Genomic DNA, 26,907 nt, shown 5'->3' on the forward strand with positions numbered 1-26,907 from the left:
ATATTTAAATTGGATAAAAAATGTATTTCTTTAAATATAGCATACACAATAGCTTTTAACATACCAATGTGTAAACTTTCAAAATAAATGCTAGTATAAAAAATACAATTATCCATGTATTTTTTCAAAGGTTGCAATGCTGTGAAAATCAGTTATTAAGCACAAGTGCAAAAAATAATCGATATTCGAGTATAGCGTGTCTTTTTAGGGGACAATTTTTTTTATCCGCGATCATAATGCCAGCATAACAGCCTAATGCTAGGATTATGTTAATGTAGCTGGTTGCACTTGGCTGGCTGTTAGCTACAAATTGGTAGGTATGGTGTGCCACCCTTTGAACCGTATTCATTACTACACTGACACGGTCGGTGACAGGTTAGAATCGGCTGCTGCTTGTGTCCTCCTGGGCTGCGTTCAATATGAAAAAAATAACCCGTCTGCTTCGTTCAATTAAACGGAAACGGTGCTGTTCTGAACGACCAGTTGAAAAACGAGGAGCGATTAGGTTATGGGTTCAAAATGCAACGCTTCCAACCACTTCCCTTTAAATACGCCACTCATAGCATTAAGCCATACAAACCAAACGGAGGAAACGTACCTCAGTATCATCAAGAACGTTTTGGGAAAACGTGTCGTTTAATACAAACCTTTGCTACGTTGCAGAAATAACCCCTGGGATAAATTACAATATCCTTTGCGTGGGGATTCCCACCCCCAATTTTTTTTTTAAACATTTATTTCGAAATGGTTCTTGATAGATAGGTAGGTTCTGAGTTATTAAAACATTTTCAGATACATTTTTCATAAATCAAACCATTCACTAGGCAGATTGCCTAGTGGTTAGAGCGTTGGACTAGTAACTGGAAGGTTGCAAAATCGAAACCTGAGCTGACAAGGTAAAAATCTGTCATTCTTCCCCTGAACAAGGCAGTTAACCCACTGTTCCTAGGCCGCCATTGAAAATAAGAATTTGTATTTAACTAGGCAAGTCAGTTAAGAAAATGTAAAAAATAAATAAATAAGATTCCCAGTACACTCAACTAGCTTTCTCCTTCTGACAGCCAAGTGTTAACTAAAGTCAAAAATAATAGTAACAAAATAACAATTGTGCATCAATACCCTCTCATTTTGCTGCAATACAAAAAAATAACCAGATAATTAGTTTGATTGTGCATAATCCTTTATTCCAATGTCAGGCCAGTTGACATTTAATGTTCATGTTCACTACAAACTTAAAAAAGAAGAAAAGGAACCCTCAAACAAAACTTCCATATAGTATCTTTACATCCCACCTTTTCACTCCTTATATAGCAAGTCATCAAAAGTCAGCAGATCTTTAGCTTCACACAAACATATTTGCAACACTGAATTGAAACCAGGGGGGTAAAGTGCCAATGTTACAAATTAGACTAGGAAGGACAAACAAATGACTATGGTAGAAGGGGGAAAATGAATAGAGCAAAGAGAAGAAACTGCATATCCATGGTCTAATAATTCTAACACAAGGTCCACAGTGCATTTGAGTTGTCTGCCATCAACACACAAAAGATTTCCAATCCTTTCTTTAATACTAGCTACACTGTATTCCTTGCATTTCCTCCAGACCGGTATGAGAATCAGACTCATGCATAGAGGTTGTGCTATGTTCAGGCCAAATCAGAGTAAAATGCAAGCAGAACATACAACTTGTAGTGGATGAGTTTTTTGTTTTTGTTTAAGCAGACATTTTTTTAAAAGACCAAATTCAGGGCTGACAGTGTTTGCGACTTGGGATTGGAAATCTGGGATGGTTCAGAGGGTGTGACGTACCTGCAGCTGGCTGACTGCTACCCCAAATAAAACGCACCCCTCAAAACAATTCCATTCAACCCAACGTAGATCCTAATATGGTCTCTATAACAAATGTAACTCATTCTACCCTCCATCCTTACAGCAGATTTTTTAAAGAAGATTTTCAATGTGGCAGGAAGTTGGAACAAATCTTTGTAGAACACATAATAAACCAATTGCACAATGTAAGAAATTGTGAGTGGGACTGTGGTGGAGGCATTACTTACCTGGGCTACATACAACAACAAATTCTCCATTGCCTGTCATTCTAAAATAGAGCTGCATGGAAAAATGACAGTGATGGGAGATGGATCAAACTCAAATCTGAGCAGGTGAAGGGATACATTTCAACTTCAGTGTCATCTACTTTGTGTGAATCATAGAGGTGCTGAACAGAAGCTTCTGTTTCTGCTTCTTCTTCTTCTTCCCCCCCTTTTCATCTGAGAGAGAAGGAATAGGATAAGTACGCAGTATTCTAACTCCACAAATAAGGCATCACTTACACAAGCTAAGACACAGACAAACACAGTGAAAGACTGACCAGGGATGACCACTGGCTGTGGTGGAGCAGTTGGACCATGGTCCAGCTGCAGGAGTGCCTCCTCAAAGGCCTGGCTGAAAGAGTTCTGGAAACTGGGCACTGGGACCCGGTCAGACACATCACTCTCTCCATCGCTGTCTGCCGCTGGAGGAGCCAGAAGCATTTCTGAGGGAGCAGCACAAGAAAAACAGGAGTCAAACATGGACCAACACTGTCGAATACTGACACTCTATGGTCCAAACAAACATAGGGTTCAGCTGACAATGCTCGCCTTGCCAACTGATTAGAGCAAACAGAAACTGAGGAGAAATTAATGATGTAGATGTGGAGTTGTCACCTTTCTTTGGAGTGGTCCATGGCCCGGCATCAGCCCTGGCTTTCCCATCCCTCAGCATCTTACCAGGGGAGAATAAGGAGTGATGAGAGATAAGTCATCTAAATTGTCTATATCCAAAAGTTGTGACATCCTGACATCCAAGGAAATCAGTCTGTAATAAAAAAAAATTGTAGGTACAGACATGTAGGAGTGACTAAATGAACGAGTTAGGCCTACAGACCTGAGCGAAGGACATGCAGTGAGAGTCATCCTCCACACAGCCCACGCTGGGCGCAGGGCTGTCTCCAGTCAGACTAGGGAACATCATCCCATCTACAACAAGATGGAAATGGCGTTTCAGTTTACAAGACACCGTTTGTAATGTGCTATATTTGGGGCGGCAGGTAGCCAAGTGGTTAGAGTGTTGGGCCAGTAACAGAAAGGTTGCTAGATCGAATCCCTAAGCGGACAAGGTACAAATCTGTCATTCTGCCCCTGAAACAAGGCAGTTAACCCACTGTTCCTAGGCTGTCCTTGTAAATAAAAAATTGTTCTTAACTGACTTGCCTAGTTAAATAAAAAAGAATTCCATGGCACAAAATACAAACATTTCTATAAGGAGTCCATAAAATAGTGACACTTTAAAGTTCCAAGCCTATCAAAATAAAGGACAGTTGAAAGAGCTGGTCTCACCAGAGACAGCGCTGCTGGTGAGGGCTGAGGGAGGGGCCAACAGAAATTCAGGATACACTTGTGGACTGCCGTTGTGAGGTGGTGACCCAAATGCCGGGAACTGCTGAAGATTCTCCAGCCCAATATGCACCTCTGGATCTGAGAAAAAAAACATTCATATGAAGATACTTTATCTGATGACAATTTTTCAGTTACGCATTCTACATTGAGAAACAACCAAAAGTAATATGGACTCACATTTCCCCTGCTTCTTGTTCTCCTCCATCTCAATACGCCTCTCCCTGCGCTTCTCATCCCTTGCTTTCTTTTGTCTGAGACGCTTTCTTTTCTCCAAATCATCTGAGAGTCAGAATTGAAAAAAGTGATGGAGAAAGAAGATCATTATTGGATTAGTATTTACTCTAAGAAGCAATGTACATGACTAGAATAGAGAGTATGTTAGGTTCTGACCTGCAAAGCTATCCAGGGTCTCTTTGGACAGGGTGGGGGGCTGCAGGGCCAGCTCACAGATACTGAACTCACAGGTGAGCGGCAGGTGAGCCAGGTAGCGGTGTCGACGGCGAATCTCCTGTAGTCAAGAGAATCAAAACCTGAGATATTGCACATGTTCCTGGGATGAAGCAGAAGAAACAAAGTCTTGGTACATTTTTCAAGAAGAAACGTGGTTTAGATCTAATCACTTACCTCAGTGATAGTTTGCCCCTCAATCTCCACCACAGTGGCCGTGATGGTGTGGGGGCTGGCCTCCAGGCTGCCGTACTCACGTTGCAGACAGCGCACGTTCACTGGGTGCAGGAACATCTGCTGGCAGTCCTCCGCTGGAAGAACAAAGGAGTAAGTGCAGAGACTGGACTTTTGAATGTAATAAAGAGGACAAGGTAGATGTTAAGTGGAGAGACACTGATAAATCGTAGTTATGCTAAAGGGTATCCTACCTTGGTAGAAGTAGTAGGAGGGGCCATGCTCTGAGGTTTGGGGGCGCGCCGTTTCCTCAGCAGGCTGGGGCGCTGCATCCTCAGGGGACTCCTCCAGCACTCTCCCCAGGAGCCCTTCAGGGAGCTGTGGTTCCTCACCGGTGGCCTCCTCAGGGTCCTCCTCTGGAACCTCTGCCACCTCATCATCAAATGCAGAGGAATACTGCAGAACTGGCTGGAAAGAGTAAAACATGGAGAATCTCTCAGAGCCAATAACACGGGCAAGTTTGGAGAGTATATTAATGAGTTATAAATGCAAATACCTTGTTACTGCTAAAGGTGGTCACCACTTCCTCCTCAGGGGAGGTGGGATCTGCCAGGGTGAGATTTGACAGTTCCAGGTTGTCCTCGGCACATGCCTTCTGGTGCTTCAGCAGAGCTTCCACTCGCTCCTGGACCACAACAGAGGAAAGAGAGGGGGTCAGTTCATGCTATATAGGCATATTATATGACTTGACCTAAATTTGTGTAACAAGTCAAACTTCACACACACACACATCACTACTTGCTTCATGCAGTCGAAGCTGCCTGTATTTTAAATTACAAGCTGCTAGTTTGTCAGTGTTACCTGCAGATTGCACAGGGCACTCTGGATGAAACAGGCTGTGGCATCCTCTCCCTGGGTGAGCTGACCCTGCAGAGCGGCCTTCTCCTCGGCCACTAGGCCCAGCACCTGCTCCCGAGAGGCCAGCAGCAGTTTGGAGTAAGGGCTCAGATGCACATCTACAGCACAGGGGTACAGCAATGTCACAACGACACATATACCATACCACAGAAACAGGTATATGGTAAACAGTGTCCCACGGTACACTAGAACATTGGTACTTTTTCAATACTACAAACTAGGACTGTGGCAGTCATGACATTTTGTTAGCCGGTTATTGCCATGCAAATGTCTGCTGATCCCACGGTAATTGACCGTTAATGAAAGAACACGTTTAGCATCTCCAGGCATACAAGTCACTGATGCAGACCTTTGGGACATTTTTAAAAGGTCTAATAAATCCATTTAATATACACCATCACAATATATTCATCATCTATTTTAGGCAGATCTAAAGAAACATTAAAATAAAATAATAAGTGTATTTCAAAAGGAACCGAATATGAGTCGGCCTAGAACCGACTACGCGCTATGTCAAAGGCTGTAGGCTAGTTTATTTAGCAGACACGATATGCTTATGAGTGCCATTATTTTATATGATTTGATTGTATTAATAACATAATTGAACTTGGCGAAATAAAATGGAAAATATATTTATCAATTTCGTAGCGGGTGTGCATATGAAGCGGCTATGTTGAGCATAAAAACGGCTCCTATACGCAGGATTTAGAGTTATTTGGCAACTTTAGTTGTGAATGACACAAATCTTAGAAACCCAAACATATATGGGCTCTATGATGCGACTACAGGCTATTACCTATTTGAAAAAGTCCCAGGACCAGGGACAGAGGAAACTGTAATCAGTATGCACTCGAATAACGACTGGCAGCCGCTTTCCCGCAGTGTAAATCATGCTGGGTAGGCTACTATAGTAGCAGCTGGGATCCTCTTTTTAGTGGCAACCATCAAAACTCTGCTATCACATGGGATTGCATATAGAAATGTCTGTTTATAAAAACACTAATTTCACTTCACACATGTTTGTCATGGGCTCTCCAACCATGTTCCTGCAGCTACCCAATGCTTAATTTTGGAAACGTCGATAGTAACAAGTTTTCACAACAAAACATTTCAATGAACTGTTGACAGCCCCCCCAATCTCTGCGCGATCGAGAAAGCAATGGAGAGGAGATGGAGAAACACAGTGGTGGGATATTCTATAGCTAAAAAAGGTAGTGTCAACCTATTAATTATGAAAATATTAAAACGTGCCTCATTACTAGGTTATTCAAAATCAAATTAACTATAAAATGTAGGCTAACTAAGCCACCCTGCACAATCAGTGAACCAACGGCATCGCCTAGGCCTATATGTTCTCTCCCAGACTCGTGGATAGAAAGACTGGAGCGTAGCAAGAGGTACTCATTCCATCCAGAACGCATAATACAGTCCACACTCAAAGGAAATTACTAGATTGTTTAATTTTGGGTTATAGGCTAGACCAATTATGTACCAAAGACATCTTAAATGTTTTTTTTATATGCGGTAGGTAATTTATCATTATTTTGATTCAGTTTTTTGGGGGTGTGGCTTGGGCTCATATACAGGCGAATGCATGCATATAATAAGCTGTAATATGCGCATGGGTGTTCTACATGCAACGTCTTAAATGCTCTGAATGAAATCCCCTTAAAGCGCTGTCCATTTTGTTGTTTGGCTTTGAAACAACATCCACGACAACCATGTTTCCCACTCAGTTTCAACCTGCTGTCGTCACAGTGAGGTGAGTTTTAAAATCATGATATTATTTTGATAAGTGGTTGATGTGATTTCGATAACATTTGCATTGATGTCAGAGAGGTTAGAGGGATGATAGAGCACTGAATATCGGGCCATTAGGACCTGATGGTAGTTAGCAAGTTGGTTACTACAAACACATGTCAAGAGATTACTTTGACTGTGGTCATGACTGCCGGTATGGCGGTGTCACGAGAATATTGTCCCCGCAACAGCCCTAACTACAACATGAAAAACTATTAGATATAATTTTGTTACTTCCGGTTCGTCTATCAAATGTCTCACGTTTGGAAACCAACTAAATGTATTTTACTTATTCTAAAATGTATTAAATTAGCCCAAGTTTAAGACAAACAGAATCCATCACCGATTCATATTCCCTGCAACTTTCTGAAGACAATACGACACAGGAATGCGTTCTGTGCGTGCATGTCGACCACTTTGTGTAGCCTTTAACATGCTAATGCTAACCGTCTTCAGGTAGATGGAAAGGGTTCCCCCAAACTGAAAAAGGCTTCCCCCAAACTGAAAAAGGCTTCCCCCAAACTGAAAAAGGCTTCCCCCAAACTGAAAAGGGCTTCCCCCAAACTGAATAAAAAATGTACTGCAGAGTAACATAGGTCGCCTGTCTAAATACACACATCTAGGTCTGATTATCCATTGAAGGAGGGAAGCCTAATATAGCGGGGTGAGATACGAGATATTAACGAGTCATAAATCACAAGGAACAGAAAAATAGGCTGTGGACCTTACAAACCCTGGGATATAGCTTATAGTTGTATACGTGTGAGACCTAATGTCCGATCGAAAGACACCTCTCTAGATAAAGTTTCAGGAAAGGAATAAGCACACACGTCGACTGTGAGAAGAGATACACAGAAGCAATTGGATCAGAGTTTTAAAAACACACACAGAAAGTTTTGAACGAGGACAAGAAGATAATTATTTGCGCGCAAGATTGATATATTGATACAGTCAAAAGTCATAAGGAAAAACAAATGAAAGTATGAACTTATTGTTGTATATGTGTGAGAACTAAATCATATATCAAAAGTCTTCCCGATAATTATTCCGGAATTCTAGGAGAGATTAACGGGAGGTATTTATCAACATAGGTTAAGGGTAATAGAAAACACACAGAGATTAATAGTACATGCACATAGATTGTGAGAAGAAGCATAATAACAATAATAGTAATTAAATAAACATGGGTAGTAAATCCTCTTAAGGGATTCCGGAATTAACCGGAGATGAGAAATATATATGCAGGGAAAAGATAAAAGAAACTATCTATTTTGGCCCGAAATGGAGGAAAAAAGTATGAATTTGATGGATGTTTAAATATAGAAAAACTGGAATCAATGACTAAACAAATATATAGGGTATGTGGGGACAAGGCACAGAAGCAACAGGCAGAAGGGCTCGACACCGCTCGCGTTTGGCTGGCTGAAGCTAGAAAAAGAGAGGAGGGGGCCAAGAAAAAGGGAGCTACTAAGGAGGAAGGATTAGGTAGCCAGGAGCAGACAGGGAGGACTCCCACGGCTCCCACAGAGACACCACCCAAACCCAAATTATACACCTCTCTGGTAGATCAAGCATGGAGGGAAAATCCAGACGACGAGGTGGTGGTGGTGAAACGGGGGCAGAAAAACCCGTCACCACCTCCCCTATATGCTGGTCCACAGGGAGCCGAGGGAGGGAGGGACACAGAAAGGAGGACAGGATTTAGCAACCTTATTGAGAAAGTGGATAGAGGTAGAGAAAGGGAGAAAGTCGAGAAAAGTGGATAGAGAGAGTCAAGAGAAAGGGGGAGATGGATGCTTTAACTGTCACAAACCGGGTCATTTTGCTAGAGACTGTGAGGCGGCGTGTAAACACTGCAATTAAGTAGGTCATAATCACCGAGACAGTAAAAAGAGAGAACAGAAAGGAGAAGAGCATCGAACAGTTACTATTGGGGTAATTGTAGATAAGCACAAAGGAGGCTTTAAGGGAAATGGACCTAAGAGAGACGGGAAAAAATGCACAGGATCAGACGATAGAAAGTGTTTCAATTGCGATGAGACAGGACATTTCGCCCGGGAGTGTAAGGCTCCCTGTAAACATTGTGACCGAGTAGGACACAACCACCGCAACTGCAAACAAAGGGAAAGGCAGGAGAGAAGATAAGGAGACAAGCGGGAGAGAGAGACAACGAGAGTGAGAGTAATGAAAATCATCGCCGGAGAAATGCTTGGACATTTTAAATTAGGGCTGTTTTCTGGGAATTGTCTCAGTAGTACGTGCCTGATTTTATGACTACAGACAATTATAAATAGGGTTCTTTGCGAGGAGTCTTCGTCATTTCACTAGCTTTGGTGGTCCAGTCGTATAATTCTCGCCTGGCACACGGGAGGCTCGGGTTTGTTTCACAGCCTATGCACCAATTGACTAAAATCTGGGTTTCTGATTGTAATTCAACTATTGATATGTTTTTCCTGGAAAGATACGGTCGTTAGTGTTTAAGATATAAACTGAACGATAATAGCTTGTTTAAGTTAAATTGAAAGACTAATTCATCCAAAAGAATAGCGAGGCGATTTCGATGTAATACGTTGTCTGTTGCCTAAATGGTCTGCTGGAATAACGTATTGAGAATAGGAGAATAACTGAATCACAGAAGAGACAGTTGCCTAAAATCTATGAATCCTAATAATAAGCAGATAGGTAATGGCGATAGAGTTGTGCCCAGCGAAATGTTTTTTATTCTAAAGGGTTGAATGATGTGTGTTATAAATTTGGTGATTTACATGTGACTTTTAAGTCTTGGACATTTCATAAGTGTGAAGCCGAAAGAGAAGGGAAAGTTGTGAAGTTTGGTTTTAATCTTACGATAGAGGTTCGGCAGAACGTTATATTTTTGCCGACTGGTAAGAATCGGTCAGTTAGTTGTGCTCGCAGGCTATATTTTGCTGTAAGGGATTCAGGTCTGAATAGTTGAATTGTAAAAGTTGTGTGATAGTTTCTGATTATTGTTTATTGAAATGTTGTTTTATCTTTTGACCAGTAGTAGTATTTTTTGTATTTTATACATTACTCTCATGGAAAGATGTGTTAAAATAAAAATGGGGCGAGGTGAGTTTATAAAAGAATTGTCATAAGGTTATTTTGAAAAATCCCACTATTTTGGCTTAAGTAACATTTAGTAACCTAGCCACATTTATTTTCCCTTAGCTGTTGTTGTATGTAATGTAAGAAATTTAACACAAGGCTGTAAAATGTATATTATAGTATTATCAGATTTGTTTTATTGAATAAGGTTATAAAGCCAGTAAGAATAGGTTTTAATTATGGTAGACTTGTGTTAAGTATTTAGGACATATTTTAAGCCTGAAGGAGTAAGAATAAATGGGGAAAAGATTGTCAGTTCAGCTTCGGGACATCAGACAGTGGAAAAACTGTCTGCTCCATTGGTGATTATACATGAGATGTCAGGAGGGCAGGCATGCATTCCAGTCCTCAACTCCAGGTTATGCCTAGTTCATCTATTGGGAAGTGATACAATGACTATTGAATGTGGCCGTCACCCCCACAGAAAGCCAGAGGCCATAAAAGAGATTACTCACACCTTTGAGGACTTGGTAGACGGGGGTATAATTAGAGAAAGAGATGCACAGTGCAATTCTCCAAGGTTTTGGCAAAGAAAGCAGCCCTAGTTGTGAATTCTGCCACAGAGGTATAGTAAATACCTCTGGGAAACCTATTGCACATGCTCAGTTGATTTTGAATCTATTAGATGCTGTACTTTTGCCAGAAAAGTTAGCTATTTGTAAATTACACAGATTGTATTTGGCATCATGATAAGTTACCCATACTACCTAAGTCATTGTTTAGATATGCAGCAATATTGACACATGGGCAGAACCATGTGCCAACAGGGAGGAAGGATGGTAGAGCAGGTTAGGAAACACTGCAGGTTAGGAAAGACTTAGTGGCCTAGAGGATAACTACTTAAAAACATTTTTTGGTAGAATATCCATTCCAACAATTGGAAATGGACTTCATTGAACTATTCCGAAGTGAGGGAAAGAAGGGGTGTTTAACAATAATAGATAAGTATATTAAATCGGTAGAAGCGTTCCCAACTTACTTGGTGGACATGATTAGGGTAGCTAAAATATTAGGTCCAGATATTATCTCTAGAGTTGGTTTACTAGGATCTATTTCTTTAAACAATGGATAACACTTCCGCTTATCAGGTAGAACATATAGAATACCAGAGTTAGCGAGACCAGAACAGGTAGACATAGAAGTTGAAGATATACTAGCAGAACACATAAGACTGTTTGTTAACCAAACCCGTATGTCCAAGACTTTGTGTCCAACAGGTGAATTACAGGAGAAGGTGATTCATTCAATCCAACCAGGGGACTGGGTGTGGATCCAGTCCCTGAGGAGAAAAGACTGGAAGCAGCCCTGTTGGGAAGGCCCATACAAGGTTCTGTTAACCACTGCCTTTGCCATTAGCTGAGAGTCCCTTGGGTCTACGTTACCCACCGCAAAGAGGTATGTACACATATAAGCACTGCTGATCACACACACAGAGTTAGGAGAAGAACCGAGTACCAACAGGGTCCGGGGGTTACCTCCTTAACGAAGATTCCCCATCCCGACCGTTCCTCACTGTGGGTGCTCCTAGAAGTGTGAGTATGGGGTGGTACCTAGCAGACCGACTAAGGGCAGGAGAGGGTTGGCGGTTTTTGGGAAGTGTGAAGAAAGAGGATCTCGGGTTATGGTATGTGGGCTTCGACCAGACCAGCATCGACACTAAGGTACCATTCCGGGTAGTAGAGGTTAGGGCTCAACAGAGATTTGTGAATGATACCGGGGATGCAGTAAAGGGGTTCTCTGACCAATTATCCGCCACCTCCCTCATGACCTGGCAAAATAAGCTGGCTCTCGATATGTTATTGGCAGAAAAGGGCGGGGTAGGTAGAATGATTGGGGTTCATTATTGCACGTACATTCCTAATAACACAGCTCCAGACGAATCAGTGACCAAGGCCCTGGCTGGTTTAACCACATTAGCTCATGAGTTAGCAGAGAACTCTGGGGTGGATACTTCCCTGACTGGGTGGTTCGATAGCATGTTTGGGAAATGGAAGAATGTCCTAAGTACTGTATTGTGGGCTGTTTTCACCTGTATGAGTGTGCTGGTGTTGTGTGGATGCTGTTTGGTCCCATGTGTGAGAGGTTTAATCACCAGAATGCTAGAGACCAACAGATGGTGAGATATGGACAGATTCCGAGCTCCGACCAGTGGGATGACGAATACAGGCCTCCAGGCCTAGGAGATGGCTCCGTTTCTTTCAACCACGAGGAGCCAATGTTGGATGAGACTATCTTCAATGTTTAGACAGACTTCCTTTAATGAAGATTATAATGAAAATCCTAAAAAGAAGAGTTATAATTGGATATAGGCCTAGAACAGTCATTGATGAGTATCAGATGTAAATACATATATTGGTTTTGTTTACTTTTATAGAACATTTATGATTCCATATGGCGATTGATGTATCAGTGTGTATTATTTAGTCATGGGGTGGATTGATAAGGGAATTTATATGCTTAAAGTTAATGACTAAGCAATTCCACCCTGAAACGTAATTATGACATTATGTAACATATATAATGAATAATTAAATGTAACTATTAGTAATCATTCATTTCTGTAACATGTATAATGAATTAGAATGGTAAACTTCAGTATAATAAGGTTTGGGTCGAGACAAGTAGAAATGTGTGTGTGTGTGTGTGACTAAGAAGATACCGAGAACAATTAAACTGTGTATGACCTGACCTGGCTAGAACTCACAGGGAGTCAGTCCTGTCAAGGTTCCTCTAATCGCGGGGGAATGGAACTGCCAGTTTGGTAGTGATAAACAATGGTGAGAACCATGGGGAAGGATACATTCCACCTACTGTTCGTGTGTATGTATGTGCGTTGGCTATCTACTGTTCGTGTGTATGTATGTGCGTTGGCTATCTACTGTTTGTGTGGAGGTATGTGCGTAAGTAGGGAGTGAGTTATAAAATGGATGTCTTTGTATTATGGACTTTAGAAAGTGCTTGTGAATAAACTGTACGAACCTTTTGCATAAGCTGAGTCTTTACTTAATTATTCTTCAACCCGGGGTCTTACAAACCTCGGGGATTGGTCAAAGCTATTGATTGTTATTTATTATCATTGGGATTGAAAATTCTCGTGACATGTATGCAAATGTATAAAAAAACTGAAATATCACATTCACATAAGTATTCAGACCCTTTACTCAGTACTTTGTTGAAGCACCTTTGGCTTCTTGGGTATGAAGCTACAAGCTTGGCACACATGTATTTGGGGAGTTTCTCACATTCTCTGCAGATCCTCTCAAGCTCTGTCATGTTGGATTGGGAGCGTCGCTGCACAGCTATTTTCAGGTCTCTCCAGAGATGTTAGATTGGGTTCAAGTCCGGGCTCTGGCTGGGCCACTCAAGGACATTCAGAGACTTGTCCCATAGCCACTCCTGCATGTCTTGGCTGTGTGCTTAGGGTCATTGTCCTGTTGGAAGGTGAATCTTTGCGCCAATCTGGGGTCCTGAGCGTTCTGTACTTTGCCCCATTCATAATTTCCCTCGATCCTGACTTGTCTCCCATTCCCTGCCACTGAAAAGCATCCCCACAGCATGATGCTGTCTTCACCATAGGGATGGTGCCAGGTTTCCTCCAGATGTGACGCTTGGCATTCAGGCCAAAGAGTTCCATCTTGGTTTCATCAGACCAGAGGATATGGTTTCTCATCAATTGAATTTACCACAGGTGGACTCCAATCAAGTTGTAGAAACATCAAGGATGTTCAACGGAAACAGGATGCACCGGAGCTCAATTTTAAGTCTCATAGCAAAGGGTCTAAATACGTATGTAAATAAGGTCTCGTTTATTTTTAATACATTTGCAAACATTTCTAACAACTTGTTTTTTTCTTTGTCATTATGGGGTATTGTGTGTAAATTGCTGAGGATTTCTTTTTTAAGTCTGTTTTTGAATAAGGCTGTAGTGTAACAAAATGTGGAGAAAGTCAAGGGGTCTGAATACTTTCTGAATGCACTGTGTGTGTATGTTATGTTGGCTGTGGTTTGAGTGTCATGTTGCCTATTGGTCTACATATTTAATTCTAGTGATTGTGTTCCCCATACTCTATATAAATGTTTATAGATATGTCTTGTGTATTTGATGTATTGACGCAGGGCTCACCCCTGATAAAATAAAGGTTAACTAAAATAAGTAATAGTAAACTTTACTTCACTGAAAAAATAAAAAAATTATCCGCAATAGTGGTAGAGATGACCTCTGGGAGCCAACTCTAAATAGACCACATTCAAGCCCTCCATCCCCCACTCATTCAAAAGTAGGAACTGGTTCCTCCAGTCTAACCCCTGCTGCTTTCTCTGGCTCCACACCCACCCAGCCATCTAGGTGTGAAGAGGCCAGCCCATAAGCGGAGGAGGGCCAGTGCACCAGCGACGACTACCACCGAGGGAGAGGACCGTTGGCACACTGTGCTAGAGGATTATTTGGAGCCACTTCCACCAACATTTTGACCTAAAAAGCAGGCAGGACCTCAGCTGGACATTACTGGAAAGTACAGCCCCCTTCATCTTTGTGTTAATTAAAAAATAAGTTAACTATAGAGAACATACACAAATGTTTTGTACTTACATTAATCAATTGACCAATTCGGCCACTTGGCTACATTTGGGCAAACTCATGAGGGACACCTGGGAAAGTTCATACTAAATATTATGTAGCTATCACTAGGGATGGGCGATATATATCGTGTGACGATAGAAAAACGTCTATGGTTTCATATTATGCTCTATCGTTTATTTCGTTGTGTCGCAAATCACACTCTTCACGGCAATACTTTTCATCCATTGAAAGTCGCTTTGCGTTCTGAAATTTTCAACACAAACATGGAGCAGAGTGAATGTGACACAGAGCACAGAGACGTACCTAAAATAGGGGCTACTTCGGTCGCATGGACGTGGTTTGGGTATGAAAAGTCTGACACGGACCAGAAAACCGTTCACTGCAAAATACGCCGCAGGACGGTTCTGACAACAGGCCCAAACACCACTAACCTCTTTTACCACCTAGGCAAGAATCATGTGAAACAGGCCGGTCCCGACAACAGGCCCAAACACCACTAACCTCTTTTACCACCTACGCAAGAATCATGTGAAACATTACGGAGACTCTACGGATGAGACCCCAAAAAGTACAGTTGAGTGCTCAAAACAATCCCAACTCAGACATTGCAAGAGGCTTTTGCCCGCGACACAGCATATGGCAAAGAATCACGAAGATGGAAGGAGATAACAGCTGCCGTTACAACTTACATCTGCAAAGACATGGCCCCAATTTACACTGTCGAGAAACAGGGGTTTCGTGATTTGGTGCCAACACTCGAACCAAGGTACCAAATGCCAATTTGTTGAGTATAATTCCAAATTTAATAAGAAATAGGCCTTTACATGTGGTCATGTTAAATAAACTATTTATTAATTGAATTTACAGAAAATGTGTATATTGTGATATGTATTGTTATAGGAAATGACCTGTATCGGGATGTGAGATTCTGGCCATATCGCCCAGCCCTAGCGCTCACATTCCTGAATATACCAGTCTGAAACTTTGCACACAAACTGTTGCCCTGTTGTGGACAACATCCCAGCTCAATGTATGGCCTTTCTTTTGCATTTCAAAGATGATGCAATAAAATGCCCAAGTTTGTTTTATTTTATGGTTTTACCAGATCTATTGTGTTATATTCTCCTACATTAATTTCACATCTCCACAAACTTCAAAGTGTTTCCTTTCAAATAGTATCACGAATATGCAACAGTGTGCGTGCAAAGTCATTGACTATAGCTCAGTATTCAACACCATATTACCCTCCAAGCTCATCACTAAGCTGGGGCCTGGGTCTAAAACCCGCCCTGTGCAACTGGGTCCTGGACTTCCTGACGGGCCGCCCCTCAGGTGGTGAAGGTAGGAAACAACACCTTCACTTCGCTGATCCTCAACACAGGGGCCCCGCAAGGGGGCTTGATCAGTCCCCTCCTGCACTCCCTGTTCACCCATGATTGCATGGCCACACACGCCTTCAACTTAATCATCAAGTTTGCAGACAACACAACAGTAGTAGCACCACCCGCAACCGCAGGGCTCTCCAGAGGGTGGTCTGCCCAAAGCATCACCGGGGGCAAACCATCTGCCCTCCAGGACATCTACAGCACCCAATGTCACTGGAATGCCAAAAAGATCATTAAGGACAACAACCACCCTAGCCACTGCCTGTTCACCCCGCTATCATCCAGAAGGCGAGGTCAGTACAGGTGCATCAAAGTTAGGACTGAGAGACTGAAAAACAGCTTCTATCTTAAGGCCATCAGATTGTTAAATAGCCATCACTAGCACATTAGAGGCTGCTGCCCTATAGACATAGACTCGAAATCAATGGCCACCTGAATAATGGAACACTAGGTCCCTAATAAATGTACATATTTTGCATTACTCATCTCATATGTATATATTATTCTACTCCACTGTATCTTAGTCTATGCCGCGCCGACATTGCTCGTCCAAATATTTTTATATTCTTATTTCCATTCCTTTAGATGTGTGTATTGTTGTGAAATTGTTAGATATTACTGCAACGTTGGAGCTAGAAACAAGCATTTGCTACACCCGCAATAACATCTGCTAAACGTGTACGTGACCAATCAAATTTGATTTGATCCTTGCCTCAGGTCCTGAGCTACAGCCAGTTAGTTTTGGGTATGTCATTTTAGGCAGATATTGAGTTGAAGGGTCCTAACCAGAAGAGGTTAGATTTTTTATTTGTTTTTATAAAAGAGAAATGCCATGGCTGCAAAAGTACCATTTAGAAATAGCCCAAAAACCAGCAACCAATACATTTTCTCCAGGACATCATTTTCAAAGTAGCCCAAGCTGCAGGAAAACCACAAACATGGCAACACTGGTGCATGTGCACATGAAATAAAGGGACACAAATACACAAATCAAAATGTATTCGTTTTTCCCCAGACCTCCCCTGGTGTGATTTAATCACTTTTGTGGACTTAAAACATTAAAATGTGTGATTCTCCTTGCCTTTTTTTGTTGCTGCGGTATCGTGATACTAAACGTGGTATATAAGTCAAACTTCTGGTATTGTGACAACACAAACATATGGTAATCATCCTCCTCATCGCTCACCTCCAAAGAGTATAGGCTCCTCCACTTTCACCCACTGAGAGCTGGGCATGGCCACCAGAGCCCCCTTCTCCCTCCGCATTAAGCACATGGTGATGAGGTCACCGACTGCATACTGCCTGGTTTCCATCGCAACCACACTGCAGTGAGACATGAGGGGATAGAGTGTGTTATTCACCATTTTCAACCATTATATTTTCTTTCCCAAAGGTGGCGATAGAGAATGTTCTGATAGGGCTATTTAACATCTCACTAACCTTTTGAGGTCATCAGAGTGCACAGACTCATAACAGATGGGGCACTTGGACCAGCTCTTGTCACTGAGAGACAGGTAGTGCAACATGCATGGCCAGCAGAAGATATGGCCACAGCGGGTGATATGGGCTGCTACCGGGGGGTAGAGGCAGATGGGGCAGGAGGGCACCTCATGACTGTAGATGCGCTAGAGGGGGGAAATAATAGATGCATTAAAAGTCCAATTAGGAGGTGGAGATTTCATGCGAAAGAGAGGGCTGATGTACAGAACCTACCACTTGCTGTACACAGTCCCAGTTCACCAGAGTGTCTGGGTCAGTGAAGTGAGCCTTGTAGTCCTGGTCATCGGTCACCACAAACTGGCAGCTAAAGCAAAAGGAGACCAAAAGGTAAAAAAAAAAAAAAAAAACACCAATCTAACAATTCAACAAGCCTTATGTCATACTGCACAAGAAAGATTTGAATTGAGAGGGTGCTCACTTGGCCTGCAGGAAAAGCTCCTTGTTGAAGGGCTTATGCTTGTGGCCCCACTTGTTGCGGCGGCCCCAGCAGGAGTGTCCTTCTCCTCCTAGACCACCATGGCCCACACGAGGCTCAAAGGTGAAGTTGAGCAAGTGGTTTAGACTGATCTTCTTAGGTCCAGCAAACTGAGCCGGGTTGAACTCAGCCTGGTGGCACTCTGCTACCTGGGGGAAGGGAGAAAATAATTACAACCGAACCTTCCTGATTCACAGGCAGAAATAATAATATTCCTATGGGTTGATGCTGCCTTGTTTCTACCAATCAGTGACTCAAATCATTCTAGCATATAATGTCACTATAATAAGTGCTATTTAAGAGCGAACAAGATCCCAAAGTGGGAATATACAAGTATAGGGACGAACAAAGCTTTCTTAAAATAGGCTTATGTAGGTTATTCCATAGCCAACGACAGATTCATGTTTTTGTTATCTTGTGAATGCTCACCTCGTCACATCTTCCTTCACCTGTAACGCAATACTGCCGGGATCCACCTCTCTGGGGAGGTCTCTTGTCAAAATTCTTGCTTTTCTGTGAATTGGTGCGACGAGGGCCAGGGAAACTGTCACTCTTGGGAACAGAGGGCTCTCGCTTGCGGCTGTAGCGCTTAGAACCTCCATTATTCTTACCATCTGAGGAGAACAACAGGGGAAAAATAAGGGAATTTATCATTCCATCATTCTATTTGCATTATCATTGCTTTTGTCATGCTCACTGTTGCCCGTGAGGCACTATGATGTAAAGTAGAAATGAACTTGTACCAGCTTGTAGCCTAAATCAACCAAAGGAAGGGTGAAGATCATGCAGATCTTGCTGATATTATTACTGTTGTACCAAATACCTCCCTGAAAGACACCAACGCAGAAAGGCATATTGGTAAAAAGGTAAACATATCCTGCCGGTCCTCTCGTTTAAAAAAAAAAAGCTCATCTTTAGAACCCACAAGACTAGTAGAGTGGGCCGTGTCATGTGCACTTATCAGCACAAGCCAGAGCAAGTCAAGTCACACTTGCACACAAGTGATAGATCACTCTAAAATGTCCTGTTATGTGTGTAGATCCTGTTACGTGCCTCAATCCCAAATGAATGGCAAAGATACAGTCTACAACAGAGGTCAGCAACCGGTCGACCCCTACCTAAACCATTTTATATTTCAACTTCAAATGAGGTAGAAAAGATCACAGATTGCGGAGGGAGTGAGAGCTTTGCTGCTATAACAGCCTCCACTCTTCTGGGAAGGCTTTCCACTAGATGATGGAACATTGCTCCAGGGACTTACTTCCATTCAGCCACAAGAGCATTAGTGAGGTCGGGCACGGATGTTGGGAGATTAGGCCTGGTTCCAATTCATACCAAAGATGTTCGATGAGGTTGAGGTTAGGGCTCTGTGCAGGCCAGTCAAGTTCTTTCACACCCATCTCAACAAACCATTTCTGTAACACCTCGCTTTGTGCACGGGGGCATTGTCATCCTGAAACAGGAAAGGTCTTTCGCCAAACTGTTACCACAAAGTTGGAAGCACAGGATCGTCTAGAATGTCATTGTATGATGTAGCATTAGGATTTCCCTTCACTGGAATCAAGGGTCCTAGCTCAAACCATGAAAAACAGCCCCAGACCATTGATCCTCCTCCGCCCAAAACGTTACAGTTGGCAGTATGCATCGGGGCAGGTAACATTGTCCTGGCATCTGCCAAACCCAGATTCATCTGTCGGACTGCCAGATTGTGAAGTGATTCATTACTCCAGAGAACGCATTTCCACTGCTCCAGAGTCTAATGGCGGCAAGCTTTACATCACTTCAGCCGACGCATGGCCTTACGCGTGGTGATCTTAGGCTTGTGCTTGGCCGGGGAAACCCATTTCATGAAGCTGCCCACGAACAGTTATTGTGCTGACGTTGCTTCTAGAGGCAGTTTGGAACTTGCTAGTGAGTGTGGTGTGGCCTACCACTTCACACCTGAGCCTACTACTTCCCAATAACAGCACTGTAGTTGAAAGGGGCAGCTCTAGCAGGGCAGAAATTTGACAAACAGACTTGTTGGAAAAGCGGCATCCTATGATGGTGCCACACTGAAAGTCACTGAGCTCTTTAGTAAGGCCATTCAGCTGTCAATGTTTGTCTATGGAGATTGCATGGCTGTGCGCTTGATTTTATACACCTGTCAGCAACAGATGTCTCTGAAATAGCCAAATCCACTCATTTGAAGGGGTGTCCACATACTTAGTGTATAATATGGCCTGATAAGAATATTGACAAGTCAAGCATAGCCAATATGCTGAGATAATGTATTAGGCCTAATGCACAAACCTCATTCCTACAGAACTGTTTTTATGTTTGTGTTGTATAGGCTAGTTTAAAAAATAATAATATCAGAGCGGTAGACCTCGGCTTGCTTTTTGACTGCGAAAGTGATCTTGACTCAAAAGATTGGTGATCACTGATATACAATGACGAAATGAGATGTCATCCACTGTCGTAAGTCCTATAACCAGCTAACTCCACCAGCCTCTATGGACGACTGTACAAAAATACTAAATTAGTATTCTGTGAAACACATGAAACACACACTTGGAATAATTTTCTCCTCAACGGAGGGTCACATACTGCAGTTATGAAACAGCCCACCTTAGCCTGTTTGAACAATAGTTTACCTTTACATATCAGTAACATATTGAAAAGGCCAAAATACATTAAATTCAATGCAATGTGCAGAAATCACTATGCACCTGACTCTTGGTGAATGTGTCAATGCTCTGTCAAAAGGCACGACTTACATCACCTCCAATATCACGTAAACAAACCAGCCCTACCACTAGGCCCTGCAACGTAGCGTGGATCAGAGTATGTGAGCGGAGCGTGCACAATGTGACTGCAGCGTGGCGCGAGATTCCCAAAGGCTGGAGCATCGGCCTTCTCGCCCGCTTCAATTTCGCTCCAGCAATGCTCACTTCACGAGCTCAGGGCATGCCCGCCCCAGCATGCATTTGTAGTCTACTTGTGTGCTGCTATAGCCCCTTGATTTAGCTACTGTCATGGAGTTCCCTAAATATTTTCATAAAGATACTGATAAAAATCAAGGTGACTTGATTTAAAGATCAGGATCAAGAGCAAGAGAGAAGGTGCGGTGATGTAGTGTCCACAACTAAAGAATCATTGTGGAAAGTGTATTTTCAGTTACCTGAAGTATGATGTGCACGTAGTAAGTACACCATGCTAAAAGGAACGAGGTGGGTAGATAAATACTTTGCTACAATGGCACACTTACACTACAAATCAGATCCCTTAAACATTTTGTTATATTATCTATACAATCGGCCGGCCATAACGGATTTTGGCCCAATAAGCCTGGCATATTTGATTGGGTTATTTAGCCTAAAAAAATAAACTTTAGGTCTACCTATGGAAAGAATAAAATGACTCTGCCCAGCCTGGCAAGAACGCACAAAAGGGGGTTTAGCATCCCCAGTGGCTCAGCAAGTGTAGAGAGAATATTCTTCGCTGCTGACCTGCTCTCCAGGCACCATCACGAGCCTGAAGCCACAGACTGGCCAAACTCATGTTTCTGAAAATGAATTCAAAAGGAAAGTCATTTTTTATTTAATATGTATTTAAATTCTAAGTAAGTCACAGCCTATATGCGCAATTTATATAATGTAATGATTTAATACCATGAAATGTGTTTTATGTCCCTACCAGCCTATTGTGTCGCACTTGCAACTGCTTCAATGTATTTCTTTGTAGGCTATAGCCTTGAAATAGTCTAAATAATTCATTTTTCATTCCTTCTTAGGCTCACTGTCTGGCTCCTGACCCATTTAGTATGTATGCGGTTTAATATGATACGTAGTATATTGAAAATATGGTAACTTCTTACATTCACCTTTTCAAATACTTTTCATTCAAATCCATATGGTTTGGTTTCAATACTTAAAAAACTAAATTGGTAGGTCCAGGTCGTCACAAAAAAAGATGGGGGCTGGTTACATTGTGAATTTAACGAATGGAGCAAATTCAGAGCAGGAGTTTTTTTCCCTGTGAGCGTGGAGTGGTTTTTAGGAAAGACAAGGACGTACATGGAGCGCAAGCACGTGTGGGATTTCCAATCGCTCAACTCTGCTCACATGCTCTGGCTTGGATGACCAGTGTGTCGTGAATAACAATGGTGGAATTGGCAGATCACCTTCAAAATAAAATTACCCCACTGAACTGATGCAAACATATAAAAAGTGTAATCGTGCAACTGTACTAGACGCTAAACAAAGTTGAAATGTTGTTTAAATTCAATAAAAGACCATAGTTAATTTGACACCAAAAAAATAAGAAATCTGTTGGAACTGCACTGTGGATGTATTATACTTCAGAATTGCATTGGGGACATAGTCCCAGTCAAATGTGTTATTTCACAGTTTTGATGTCTTCGCTATTATTCTACAATGTAGAAAATAGTACAAATAAAAACCCTTGAATGAGTAGGTGTCCAAACTTTTGACTGGTACTGTATATTGCAATGTATAGCCTTACACCATTTCATGGACTGGATCCCGAGGTATCAGCCTACTCGGTAACCACGTTCACATTAGTAAAGTCATACCATATTAAATAATTTCATTAAAAATCACGACAGCTGTGATGGACACAGTTTTGGTACAATTTTATAAATGCTGACAGAATGCGAGAAATGGCAATGGAAACATTTATGGGCAAATATTGATTTAATAACCATCATATCGAAGTAAATTTGGAGTTACACGATGATCATGTGTGGTCCTCTTACTACAACTCAGGGAAACCATGCAGTTTATTAGGCTCCAGATGAAATAAGTTATGAACAACTTCACAGGGTGGTGAACGTGCATGGTGTTCCTGCTGCTAAATATTGAGGCTCTTATTCTGGTGACATGATGATAGATGCTTGACTCACTCTTATCTAGGGCTGTGACGGCCATGACATTTAGTCAACCGGTTATTACCATGCAAAAAACTGCCGGTCTCATGGTAATTGCCCGGTAATTAACAAACACATTTAGCATCTCCAGGTCTCCACGCCTTTGGAACAGCTACATAAAAGTAGATGTTTAATAAATTCATTTCATATCCACCATCACAATAAATCCATTATTTCAGGGAGGTCTAAAGAAACATATGATAAAAAATGGATTATGTTACTTGTATTCTCATTTTTACTTTCAAAGGGAAAACTAAAAAATGATGAATGTTGGGTTCTTACATTTCCCACAAACCCACCCTGTACAAAACAACATGCAGATGTCTCATCCGGGTCTCTGTCGTTCCTATTGTGTTTATTGGACATTAATTTTTGCATTGTACAGCCGTACCCCATTTCATGGACCCAATATGCATAAGTAAGGCTGTACATTGCAATATGAATGTCCAATACACAGAATAAACTGACTGTGAAGGGGATTTTCCACAGGGTTGTTCCACCTCAAAAAGCACTTTAAGAGGATTGACACCAACCATCTCAGATTGTTCTGAAATCGTTCACCCAAAATGACATTGGTTTCCTTACCTTGACAATAGACCGCTTACAGAGTATGACCGCAACCCATGCTTTGGTTTTGTTGCCCACTGTTTCAAATGCTAACTTTGAGCATTTGTGGAACAAATCTAATGCAAGTCAATGGTATCTATATTAGCATTACAAAACCTTATGGTCAAATCAACAAGTAATAGTTAATTATAGATCAGGGATTGGCAAATTAGGGCCCGTGGCAATTACACCTTGCGCATTCTACTATTCTAACTTGCAACAGTAAATTGAAACTCCCCCCCCCCCCCCCCGTCAGTCAGTCTCAATATACCTTTGCAATTTAGAATACGCAAGGTGTAATTTCAATTTCATTGTGCAGCAGCAGTTCTTCTCTTGTTATGTAACATGGAACCCAAACCGGCTGCGTGCGTGCGCCATCGTGCATAAATGTATTTTGTCCCCCCACACCACACGATCACGACACGCAGGTTAAAATATCAATTCAAACTCTGAACCAATTACATTAATTTGGGGACCGGTCGAGAAGCATTAAACGTTTATGGCAATTTAGCTAGCTAGCTTGCTAATTTGTCCTATTTAGCTAGCTTGCTGTTGCTAGCCAATTTATCCTGGGATATAAACATTGAGTTGTTATTTTACCTGACAATTAATCCACACATAAAACAGTCAACCGAATCGTTTCTAGTCATCTCCTCCTTCCAGGCTTTTTCTTCTTTGAACGTATATGGTGATTGGCATCTAAACTTTCATAGTATTACCACGACAACACAGTTAGTCTTTCAATCACCCAAGTGGGTATAACCAATGAGGAGATGGCACGTGGGTATCTGCTTCTATAAACCAATGAGGAAATGGGAGAGGCAGGACTTGCACTGCGATCTGCGTCACAAATAGACCTGACTTCTATTTTAGCCCTTGGCAACGCAGACGCTCGTTGACGTGCGCGAGCAGTATGGGTGCAACAATTTAATAATAATGATTTCTAAATTTATTTTGCAACACAAGCGGTGTAGTCAGGGTGTAAGTCACTGACAGTCACTCAATTTGCCCATGTGTGCAAACATTTGAGATTGTTTAGTTTAGATAGCTGACCGCTAGACAAATTTGTAGTTGGCCTAATCATTGTTGAAGTACCGATCAGGGGTCCACCATTGAATTAGTTAGTCACTGACGCAAATATCACATGAAAAACTGCATATATTTCTCTACACCCTATGGCAAAATGTGTAGAACTGGAGGAAATTGGTTGTAAAACCTCAAATTTTCCTCTCTGCCCCATGGCAAAATTAGTAGAATTACATGAAATTAGTTATAAAATTGCAGAATATTCTCCCCGCCCCATTTCAAAATGTGTAGAATTACAGCAAACGTGCTTTAGAAACCACAACATTTTCTCTACTTACCATGGCAAAGTGTAGAAGTGCATTCATTCTTTTTTAAATATATAAATCAATTAAGTCACTCCCCGCTGTCAAGAGGGGGTAGCTAAAATGTTTTGCTCACATGGTGGGGACGGGGGAGCCTCATGATGATTTCAGATGTGTCCCCCACCCCAATCAAAGTTGCCCATCCCTTTTATAGATAATTTGGATACGAAGCACAAAAGTGCTAAATATAGGTACCATTGATTTGTGCCACAAATGCAAAAATGTTAGCATTTGAAACAGTGACAACGTTACCAAAACATGGGTTGCAATCATACCTTGTACATAGAGCATTTACATGTTAAGGAAACCAAAATATTATTTGGTTAAACAAAAAAACATAATAGAAGGAACACCTTCTAGTGGTAAGAAGCTGGTAATTGTTGGTGACATCACCAAATTCATTGAGAAGACATTACCGATGATGAAGAAACAATACTCCAAGCCGCAGCTCCATACTACTTCAGACATACAAGAACTGATACTGTATACTTGTTGTTGGGTTGGGATTGGTGTGGGGTGGTCCGTGGGTGGCTTTTGACCAGTTCTTTGGAGTCATCATGTCTTACTAATTGTTAGAAAAAAAATGTTTGGTCCAAATCGGATGTTAGGTACTGGGCATATATTTATTGAATATTATATAAATCCTATAAACAAAAAAATTGTCACTGGGTGCAATCAATTTGCTTAATTTCTCAGATATCAAGTTACATTGCGACAAAATAATATTGCAGGAATGCTACTATTTTCTGTTCTGAGATGGTGGGTGAAATGGCTTACGACATGGAACGACCCCACAGCAACACAATATCTAAGAAGATAATATTTGTGTAAACTTTAGAATTGTAATCTGTGGGGGCCATTTTGTAGGCTGATTAGCCGTTACCTATGGACCTTGTGTCGCTCTACTCCGTGACACCCAAAGACTACAATTATAAACCAGACAGATGGGGTTGGCTAGGATTTAGTTCGAATGAGAAAAGCCATTGATTAATGTTCACCTGTTTTCGGTTTAGATTCTCCCGGTGTTGGGCCTGTAGAACTCGAACGGGGCGGAACCTTGTTGCTGTTGGCATTGCTGTTTGGATTCTTCTCCATGGTTGTGTCCTTTCTGCGAGAGGTATTTAGGCCGAGTTCCGGGCAGAGAGCGTCCGAGCTCCCTAGCATTAAATGGGACAAAGGGAGAGGAGAGCGGATTGTAGCGAGTGCGGGTCAGGCAGCGAAGGCCCTGTTTAATTTCGGTCAAAATGGGAGACTCCATTACGGCGACATCTTGACAACAAAACAAACCAAGAAAAATAGAGACACAATTTAGGCGTCTCAGTAATGGAGGCGGTGTAGAAATTGAGAACGAAGCGAAGGCTCACACCGGGGCCAAGACCCAGGAATGTTGAGCGTTTTCGCGTTCTGGGAAACACTTGGCCCCAAAAAGGCGCTGACCGTTCTCCAAAGAATGGAAAACGGACAATTGTGCAGTTATCCCCCCCCAAAATATGATCGTACGGACGAGCTAAAACTAATGGCGACAGGTCGCCAAACAGGAACCACAGAGACCCGGATGAGACATTTGCGCGTTGTTGTTTTGTACAGGGTGGGATTGTGGGAAATGTAGTAGAAACCCAACATCCGTATTGTTTTTTTCCTTTTAAAAGTAACAATGAGAAGACAAGTAACATAAATGTGAATACTATTTCAGAGTGAATTGTCGCCCCCCTCGTTGTGGTCCTTCTCTAAATGTTTGAGGAAAAAGTGGTAGTATGGTTGACTAGCTCTGGAAAACCCAAGGGGGGGGAACATATACCCAGCCCTTGAGTTCTCAATTGAATGTACCGCATGGACTATAGCTGGATCAATGAACTATGATCCCGACCCTCTGTTTTAACGTTTAGAAACGTTAATAATCCTTGCGTGTGATATGGTTGATGGAAACCTTAGGCAGGGCCGGATCCAGGTGACAAAAACACAGCCCCTGCCAAGGTACTGAACTTCCTCCCCAGTTATGCTCCATTGGAGAGTTTGAAGCGGAAATTGGAGGACGGAGGAAGTGTAGTCACGGTTGGAGTCAGTGTTCTTGAAAATACAGCTGGGCGCAACTTTCCTAAAACATAAAGTATATATTTTGTAAGTGAAAAATAGTTTATT

At 42.0% G+C, this 26,907-nt stretch overlaps 1 protein-coding gene across 1 annotated transcript; it reads right to left on the bottom strand.

Moving 5' to 3' along the window:
* Window positions 1–1,162: 1,162 nt before the first annotated feature.
* Window positions 1,163–26,332, bottom strand: rnf10 (ring finger protein 10). The gene is made up of 17 exons (XM_021621298.2): window positions 25,767–26,332; window positions 18,274–18,458; window positions 17,788–17,993; window positions 17,583–17,673; window positions 17,310–17,494; window positions 17,056–17,192; window positions 4,923–5,077; window positions 4,618–4,746; window positions 4,316–4,529; window positions 4,065–4,198; window positions 3,831–3,948; window positions 3,618–3,719; window positions 3,381–3,518; window positions 2,929–3,020; window positions 2,709–2,766; window positions 2,372–2,536; window positions 1,163–2,270 (listed from the first exon to the last, which is right to left on the bottom strand). The coding sequence occupies exons 1-17, from the start codon at window positions 25,930–25,932 to the stop codon at window positions 2,194–2,196; spliced, it is 2,352 nt and encodes a 783-aa protein (XP_021476973.2). The 5' UTR covers window positions 25,933–26,332; the 3' UTR covers window positions 1,163–2,193.
* Window positions 26,333–26,907: the final 575 nt, after the last annotated feature.

This window comes from Oncorhynchus mykiss, chromosome 11 (genome assembly GCF_013265735.2).
Source record: "Oncorhynchus mykiss isolate Arlee chromosome 11, USDA_OmykA_1.1, whole genome shotgun sequence".
NCBI classification, from domain to species: Eukaryota; Metazoa; Chordata; class Actinopteri; order Salmoniformes; family Salmonidae; genus Oncorhynchus; species Oncorhynchus mykiss.